At 40.7% G+C, this 9,870-nt stretch overlaps 1 protein-coding gene across 1 annotated transcript; it reads left to right on the top strand.

The window, feature by feature from the left end:
• Positions 1 to 234: 234 nt before the first annotated feature.
• cdipt (CDP-diacylglycerol--inositol 3-phosphatidyltransferase (phosphatidylinositol synthase)) lies at positions 235 to 9,052 on the top strand. Its single transcript, XM_080448029.1, has 6 exons — positions 235 to 416; positions 1,606 to 1,740; positions 2,875 to 3,028; positions 3,968 to 4,049; positions 4,852 to 4,933; positions 5,566 to 9,052. Exons 1-6 carry the CDS (start codon positions 374 to 376, stop codon positions 5,709 to 5,711), a joined length of 642 nt encoding a protein of 213 aa, XP_080304155.1. The 5' UTR covers positions 235 to 373; the 3' UTR covers positions 5,712 to 9,052.
• The last annotated feature ends 818 nt before the right edge of the window (positions 9,053 to 9,870 follow it).

The raw sequence follows: 9,870 nt of genomic DNA, 5'->3' as shown, positions 1-9,870 counted from the left end.
GTATGTGTGTAGACCGACCCCCCCCCCATCTGAAAATATTTTGTAGCAGGGACCCCCATACAAGATTTGTGTTCTTGAAAATAGCAGATATACAAGCTGTGAGCTTGTAGATCTGCTATTTTCAAATAGGTTTAAAAGGCGCATGTATCACAATCGCTTCTTTTGGGCTTGTTTTCATAGATCTGGTTGCTTACTTCTCTCACAAAATATGGCAACACTAATGTGCGCGTCACACCGTAGGAGAGGAAGTCAACATTCGATGAAGAGTAAAAAAAAAAAAAAGTGTCCGGCAGCTAAATATTAAATCTACATAAACCATAGAGCTATAATATATCTACATAAACCTTTACGGAGCTTCGAAAGCACCCAGAAGATGGCCGAGGAAAACATATTCCTTTTCGTGCCGAATTTGATCGGTGAGTGTTGTATATTTTGTCTGTATGTTAGCCATGGATCACACGACGGTCGTCTGTCACGACCGTGTCAAGGATGAACTTCAACCTGGTGTTTGCACTTTCTCCCTTTCTGGCCCGTACATCTACATAAACGTTCAGATTTCAAATATAAAGTGCTTACCCCATGGCCACGGATGTTCTAATTCTGTCCGGGCCCTCAGAAGTACCTGTATCTTCCGTATTGTTCAATAAAAAGCATGTGAATCCGATTGGTGGCAATTTTTCTCAGAGTTATAATGTGTCAGAGTGCAATACACCTCCCAACCGATAGGGCTCGCGTGGTTGAAGGCTACGAAGAAAATGGCCACCGACCGGATTAAAATGCTTTTTATTGAACAATACGGAAGATACGGGTACTTCTGAGGGACCGTACATAATTTTAACATCCGTCGCCATGGGTTGAGATCTGAATGTTTATGTAGATGTACGGGCCAAAAAGGGAGAAAGTGCAAACACCAGGTTGACGTTCATCCATGACTGTTATGATGTGACTGTCATGTTTCAGGGCTGTCTGTATGTATGAAGGGTGTCGCTCGCCAAAAAAAATGATTTTATAGTATATTATTTTTGTACGACACACCGTCGTACTACGGAGTACAGTGAGTGCTAACATGTTGTGATTGCAGTGGTGGAAAAAGTACTCAAATGTTTTACTTAAGTAAAAGTATCAATACTGCAACGTAGAAATACTCTGTAACAAATAAAAGTCTGAAATTCAAAATGTACTTAAAGTACCAAAAGTGAAAGTACTCATTATGCAGAATGTCCAATTTCAAGTTTTCTAATGTATAAAAATCTTTTGAAAATAGCCGAAATGGGGCTGAAGTGGTTAATGTATGTTTTGTAATAATAATCTAACCAGTAACTTAAGTTTTCAAATAATTGTAGTGGAGTGAAAAATACAACATTTGCCTCTGAGATGTTGTGGAGTAGAAGTAAAAGTATTGGAAGTTGGAAATACTCAAGTAAAGTACCAATACCTCAAAATTTTACTTAAGTACAGTACTTGAGTAAATGTACTTAGTTCCTTTCCACCATTGGTTATTGTTGTTGTTGTTGTTCAGGGTATGCCCGCAAGTACAGTACTTGAGTAAATGTACTTAGTTCCTTTCCACCACTGGTTATTGTTGTTGTGGTTGTTGTTGTTCAGGGTATGCCCGCATCGTGCTGGCCCTGCTGTCATTCTACCTGATGCCATGCTGCCCGATGCCTGCCGTGTTCTGCTACCTGCTCAGTGCCCTGCTGGACGCCTTGGACGGCCACGCTGCCCGGGCACTCAACCAGTGTAAGATCTGTGTGTGTGTGTGTGTGTGTGTGTGTGTGTGTGTGTGTGTGTGTGTGTGTGTGTGTGTGTGTGTGTGTGTGTGTGTGTGTGTGTGTGTGTGTGTGTGTGTGTGTGTGTGTGTGTGTGTGTGTGTGTGTGTGAGAGAGAGAGAGAGAAAGTAAACAGGATACATTGTGTTTGTGTGAGAGGGAGAGAGAGATTAAACAGGATACATTGTGGGTGCTTGCGTTCGATAAGATGATAACATGATGACTGTGTGTGAAAGAGTGACAGAGAGAGAGAGAGAGAGAGAGAGATGATGAGTATGTAACTCTTACATCTGCCCCACATTTTGACATACATTAAATCCAGCTCATGTGAGTTGGGTTCATTAAAGCATTAATTAATTAAGAGGGTACATTCTGCCAGAGAATTCCCACCAGAACATATATACCTGTGTGTGTACATCACTGCACTGCTCCAATTCTAACGTGGCTCCTCCTCTGTAGTCACAATTATTACATCATTGTCGTAAATTAACCCATTAAGACCGGGAACGCATCTGTGTGTAATTTTTTTATTTATTTGGCTATTAGCGCAGCACCGAGTGCCACACTATGAGCTTGTAGATCTGCTAATTTTTTTTTATTCGTGCAAATCTTTGAATATATATATATATTTTTAAAGCAAACATTTTTAACTCAAATCTTTGCTTCTGGGGGGGTCCCTGGAACAACATATATTGAGTTGGGGGTCCACGGCCAAATACATATAATTTCAGGGGATCCTTGACATGAAAAAGGTTTGAGAACCACTGATATTATAGGATTTAGAAGAGATTTGTAGAATCGCCAGAAGCAAAGATTTGAGTTACAAATGTTCGCTTTAAAAAATATACATTCAAAGATTGTTCATGATTTTTTTTTTTTAATAGCTGATCTACAAGCTCATAGCGTGGCACTCGATGCCGCGCTATGAGCTTGTATATCTGCTGTTTTTGAATAGCCAAATAAATCAAAAAAAATAACACACACAGACGCTTTCCCGGTCTAAATGGGTTAAGTAAGTATGTATTGCAATGGTTTGAGCGACAGTCAATCATCGTGTAAAATGTCATGATCGTGACAGCCCTTCTCCTCTGCTCTGTTAAACCAGCTACAAAGTTTGGCGCCATGTTGGACATGTTGACGGACCGCTGTGCCACCATGTGCCTGCTGGTGAACCTGGCCCTGCTGTACCCTTCCTATACCTTCCTGTTCCAGATCAGCATGTCTCTGGACATCGCCAGCCACTGGCTGCATCTACACAGGTACAGCACCCAAGCGTCCCTATTCTGGGCATGTCATAATAGGCGAACATTTGGCAAAAACAAAAAATAGCCAACCATTTGGCGAAAATGAATCTCTCAAGAACAGATTCAGAGCGGTGCTTGAATCTGTCGGGAGCCGTGTTGATAACCCATGGCTACAAGTGGGCGGGCCTTCAGATCAGGAAGCAGGCCGCGCTTTACCCAATCAAATGTAGTGGATTTACTGTCTGTGCGCTCGCTTCCCACTGAAAACAAACCGAAACTGCCGACAAAACCACGGAAAGATATTCACATTTTAACTTGTTCTTTCATCATAGAAACAAGTGGGCCTTATAACCAAAACGATCCATGTTCTTTGGGAGAAATGGAGTTAGTGTTCCGTGGAACAAGTTGTGAGCTTGTAGATCTGCTATTTCTTGTGATGAGATTTGGTGTAGAAGGCAACGAGAGCAGGCCAAGTAGTTTCACTAAGTACAGAGGGTTTAACCCATTAAGACCTGGAACTCATCTGTGTCACTTTTTCATTTGAGCTAAAAAGGATTATTTTACACTTTGGCTATTCGAAAATAGCAGATATACAAGCTTGTAGCGCGGCACCGAGTGCCACGCTACGAGCTTGTAGATCTGCTATTTTTGAAAAATCGTGAAAATGTGTGCAAATCTTTGAATATATATTTTTTTAAGCGAACATTTGTAACTCAAATCTTTGCTTCTGGGGGGTCCCTGGAACAAAATATTTTTAGATGGGGGTCCGTGGCCAAATACATATAGTGTTGCTGTCCTTGACATGAAAAATTTTGAGCACCACTGACATAGAAACATACGTTTTTTCAAAAAAACGTTAGGATTTAGAAGACATTTGTAGAATCGGAACCTCAGGCCTTAATGGGTTGTTAAGTGGTTACGTCTTGTTCTCTTTCTCAACCATCTCTCCTTCAGCTCGATGATGAAGGGATCTGCCAGCCACAAGACCATTGACCTCTCTGGCAACCCCATCCTCCGTCTTTACTACACATCCAAGGTAAGAGGGGGGGCAGCACCGACACGAAACACTCAAAATACCCAGGTCTTTTGTGTAACTATAATGTACTTCATTAACTTTCCTTAGAAGCTATTTACAGTGAAGGTCATTACACAATTAATTCACCCGAAAGTATTTTTTTGACCAGTTTTTTGTTTCATGTGTAGCCCACTGTACAGTCCACACAGAACGCAAATACAATGTGCCAATAAAGTGACAATTCTTATTCGGAAATAATGGCATTTAACCTGTATGAATGAGGCGTCAACGTCTAACTAACTATGAACTAATGAGTGAAAAAATGGGATGACTATTTCTATCGATTAGTCACCCCATGGAGACTTGAATTCATGGATATTCTTTTAGTTTTTGTCCATTCCTAAGCCAATAATTTGATGGCTTGCAGCGGTTCCTGTAGGAGACACAAAGAGTCTCCTTTGTGTCTCCTACCGGAACCGCTGCCTGGTCATCACCCTATTGGCTTAGGAATGCGACAAAAACTAAAAAATATCCATGAATTCAAGTCTCCATGGGGTGACTAATCAATAGAAATAGTCATCCCATTTTTTCACTCATAGTTCACTAATTGTTTTGGGTGAACTATCCCTTTTTAAAGTGTGTTAATGTCCAGTAGAAAGTGCAAGTTGAGAATGGACGCTTTTAGGCTTCGGACAAATTTGAGGCCAATTCAAATTGCAATTAAAACCTGGTTCTCAGATGCCACAATTACTGTGAATACTGAAGTTGAGAGTGTTTCTCACATTATGTACCGTCTGTACTGTTTTTTTCTCTCTGTCTGTAGCCTGTGCTGTTTGTCATGTGCATGGGGAATGAGTTGTTCTTCTGCCTGCTCTACGTCCTCCATCATATTGAAGAACCAGCAGGTAAGTCTTGGTACTTGTGTTCAGCCTAATGTATACGTTATAGTATGAGTCTTTAGGTTGTAAATCAGTTCTGATTGATAAGCGAATCAGAATTATTTGGGTAGCACTTCTTTAATTCTGTCACTATGGATCATCATTAATATAACAATATTTTTGCAACTGGCTACCCTCTGTGGTCATTGGTTCATAAAATGGGTGGTTGCAATATATTGTTTTGATTTTCAATTCCTACACAGCTTTACTCACTCTACTAGTATTTCAACGAAATGTAAAAAAGAAATGAAATACTATATTATGCATGCAGTGACATTTCTAACTGAGGCTTTGTAGGCCAACATTTAAAACTATCCGCAGTAAGTGTCCTCCAGATGCAGAGGACACATTCAGACTGTTTAAATCTCAAACCACATGGGTTTGTGTAAAACTATTTCCGTTAAACTGTTTTGTGGACATATGTGAGATGAATAAATAAGCTGTGTTTTTAATATTTGATGAGTGAGTTGAAACTCACCAGTGCTGTGTGTACTGAAGCTGACCTCTGTCTGTCTGTGTGTGTGTGTGTGTGTGTGTGTGTGTGTGTGTGTGTGGGTGTGTGTGTGGGTGCGCGTGCGTATGTGCGTGCATGTGTGCAGCCTGGCTGTACTGGCTCCAGGGAGTCTGTGCCATCATCTGTTTCCTCAAGTCCGGCATCAGCCTCCTCCACCTGATCACCGCCTCTCAGAACATGGTAGCGTTTGACGAAGCGGAGCGTGAAAAGGCCAGAACCAAGGCAGAGTGAGGACCCAAAGAGCAGAGAAACCGCCCGTACTAAGTTGACACACCGCTCGTTTTTGTTTGTTTGTCTTGTTTGTTTTTATATGAGGTGGACTATTACTCACATACAGTATACAGCACATTGATTCAATCAGTTTGAAACTGGGGTGCATTGCTTGTATTGTCTTGCAGGCTGGGCTCTATCAAAACAAAAGTCCCAACACGCACAAAGTCCCCTCTGCAACATTTTAATTGCACTTGTGACAACACATTGGTGTAGAGGTGATTCTGTGTGCACGTCGGACTCTTTATTTCTCTTTTTGTATATGACCTAGGGGTTGGGACTGCTCTCTGGAGCATACGTAGCATTGTCCATTTAAGCCATAATTGATATCATTCCCGCTGAGTCAAATCTACCCAGCGCTTTACACAAGGCCACCGATGCCCAAAGAAAGGGAATAATCATCTTGCATCAGTCTGAAAGGATTGGATAGGGGAAAATACAGGGCACATACATTCCTCTGAGATAGGTCGTCGATGCCTATCTGATCCTCTCTCACCTCCGCTCTGGTGCACAGTGCAGGTACAGACAGGGACAGGGACTGACGGTGAGCTTGGGTCAGAGGAGCATGACTGACACAAGGCTGTTTGCAGGAGTGGAGTCAGGCATGCGTACTGAGAAAAATGTCCTTTAACCACTTAAGTCCTATTTCAGGGGTCTTCAACAGGGGGTCCGGGAGTGGGACCCCTAGGGGGTCCTTAGAGCTACTACAGGGGGTCCGCCAAATCTTTGTGTGATAGGATTTCGGTTTTTTTTCATTAACCACTTGAACCCTAGAATTCCTTTTCTGAGGGGAACATTAGCCGAAAATAGCAGATCTACATGCTCTCAACACCTCGCGCTGTGAGGCGTTGAGAGCTTGTAGATTGGCTATTTTTGGCAAAGAGGTGTAGGTGTAGAGGGGGGAAAAGAGCAGACAAAGTAAACAAAAAAAGTTTAATCTGAAAGACAATTTTATACAATATAGAGTTGGGGGTCCCTGCTTCATATCTCTCTCAGCTAGGGGGTCCTTGGCCTGAAAACGTTGAAGACCCCTGCCCTATTTTAATAATATTTTAGTCCCATTTTAGTTGTTGTTGGGGTAGTTGTCGCTGTACATTTGCACAAATGCGTGAAATGTGTCCTCTGCATTTACCCATTCTAACTATCAGGAGCAGTAGGTGTTATTAATACAGCGCCTTGGGAAACAGTTAAGTGTCTTGCTCAGGGACACTTCAACACAGACCGGGCGGGCTGGGGGGGGTTCCAGATTTCCAGCCACTCAGCTACTGCCGATTGTGTCACACTGCAAAAAAAATTGCAGATCATAGTAATCTGATATTTTCAGTATTTTTGGAATTCTTTGAAGATTGTCGCCTATAATGGCATGCCCAGAATAGATCTACGAGCTTGTAGATCAACTATTTTTGCTATTTGTCATTCGAAGAAGTATATAGGGCTTAAGTGGCTACTGCCTTTTAATGTGTTGGAGAACCTAATCAAAGTCATAATCATAATTGGCCACTCACAGAGAAATACAAAGCGCTGGACCCTAGGTATTCTACTGTACTGTATCGGGTGTGCACTTCTATTAATTTAGGCAGTCTGTCCATTGTGATGTCTGGCAAGAATTTTTAGACGCGTATTTGACTAAATATTGACCACCGTTGAAGTTCGTGCAGTGTGATTTATGTTCCAACATTCAACATGTGTTTTTTTTAGAGACTCGGATCCATTTCCCCCCCCACACTTTATTTATTGATTACCCTAACCCCACATATACACACAACACAACAACCAACAGAAAACTAATGCTGATCTATAGGATTACTTAATACTGTCACATGGACATACTGTTAAAACATTTAAAAAGGGATTGACACCAGCTATTGTGATGACTTTGGAGATGGTAAAACATCTCTTTCCAGACATCGGTTGTATTTGAAATTGAGCGAGCAGTAAGAAATGTGTCAGTCGTCAAATCAACTACAAAACGATACAGGCCAACAAATACAAAGGGCACATGTTAACGTCTATCTAACCTAACCTATTCCCTTTTCAATGTAGACAATCTAATGTTTTTTTGTTGTTTTTTATTTGCTATACCTTGTTTTGTTTTTGTTTTTATGTCACATTATGCTTACCTTTCACTGTAAGTTGACTTTATTACAAAGGATTTGAGTATATGTTCCTAGCTCCGAGATCCGAGCCACTATCTATGAAGCGCTTAAATTTTACTTTATGAAGATTAATAATGATATATTCGTATAGTTGGGTGTTATAGGTTGATCTTGTTGCACTGTTGACTATATAAGTCGTTAAATGATATTTTATGATGTAGATGTTTTGTTTCCAACTGTGGTAGGAGTGGTAGAAGAGATGTTTTTTGCTATTTATATTCCAACCAAGTATGTTCAAAGTTATATAGGGCACAATTCTTACCTCATATGAAAGACAGCTGAGTATTAGTGTGTGGTATTGTATCATTCATTTGACACGTGTTTTTTTTTCTTTTCATCACTGTCTGACGTTGAGTATATATACTGTATGAGTGTAGGTGCTATGTGCACCATGCTGCTGATTGATTTTAGATTAAAGAGATAGTTCACCCCCAAAATGACTTTTTTCCTATCGATTGGTCAAAGAGAGTCTCCTTTGTGTCTCCTACCGGAACCGCTGCCTACCGGTCCGCTGGTCATCAAATTATTGGCTCAGGAATGCGACAAAAAAAAATCCATGAATTCAAGTCTCCATGGGGTGACTAATCGATAGAAAAAAAGTGAACTATCCCTTTAAGTTCGGTACAGCGGTGGTTCTCAAACTTTTTTCACTTTCATTAGTATAGGCCACAGACCCCCATAACTCTGAGAGTGTACAAATGGAACCAAATGAACCCGTAAGGGTCCATTTGGTTCCATTTGTACACTCTCTGAGTTACAGAGCTGTAAGGGTCCATTTGGTTCCTAACTATTTGTGATTTAGCAGAGGACCCCCTGGAACCCCCTAAAGGACCTCTGGGGGTTCCCGGACCCCACTTTGAGAACCACTGCGGTACATAATTGTGTGAGAAGCTGAATTACAAATATTAGCCCCTCTTCCATTTGTTTTTTTGGTGAACTCATTTGCTGAAATGTACTGTAAAAACATTCTAACACCCTAACACCAAGAAGCAGTTAAGCCACACACACACAAAAACATAAATAATCTAAAAGATGTATCATGCCATATCTTAAAATGATTGTATTGAAATATCCAGGCCATCACTTCCCATGCAGTCCCGCTGCGTTGCATTCACCTGAATGGAGGTACATAATAAAGGTGTTGAAACCATATTGTGAATAATGCTTCTTTTCTACAGTCCGCCAGTCAGTGGATGTGAATGTTTGGGTCGACTCGGATAGTATCACTGGGAACATTGCTGGTCTTTTGTTTTGGTTCTGTTCTTATAACAACATACAATGACACAGATAGACACCATCATGTAATGAAAGATAATTATCTATATGGATCGGTCTGTCGGTCGATCAATAGATAGATGCTAGCTGGGGTCAACCTAAAGAAGATAACTTGGTAACACTTTACTTAAAGGTCGGGTCCCCGGTCTATGATGCGTTATACAGTAATCACATTTATAATGCGCTTATAAGGAATTATAACATTTGTTATAAATGTTTATAATCCTGTACTAGAACTTATAACGTTTCTAACATAAGTGCTGATCATAATGCATTATAAGCTCAGTGGAACAGCACATCATAATTACCTTAACTTAGATAGTGTTCTTCTTGTCTTCTAGCTAGTTATAAAGTGTCTTTGTTATAAGTTGTTGTGCATAATTATAAACATTTATAACGAGTGTTATGAAGCATTGTAAGGGCATTATGATGCATTATAAATGTGATCAAAAGCATTATAGACCCGATCTTCACAGGTCAACAGGTCAAGCCTAAGATATGCTGGGGTGCAGGTCAACCCTCCAATATATTATTTTTTTAGAACCGTGGTTCTCCCCTCAATGACCACCAGGGGTCCTCGGGGGGTTACGGTTAAAAGAAGGTCCCCAGTAAAATGAGGAACAGTTTAACCACTTAAACCCCATTTTATAGTTTACAACTATTTGAAATTAGACTGATCTACAAGCTCA

Source organism: Gymnoscopelus braueri (genome assembly GCF_963280865.1).
Source record: "Gymnoscopelus braueri genome assembly, chromosome: 13".
NCBI lineage: Eukaryota > Metazoa > Chordata > Actinopteri > Myctophiformes > Myctophidae > Gymnoscopelus > Gymnoscopelus braueri.
Note: the sequence above shows the minus strand (reverse complement) of the source record. Positions and strands in the feature narration are given on the sequence as shown.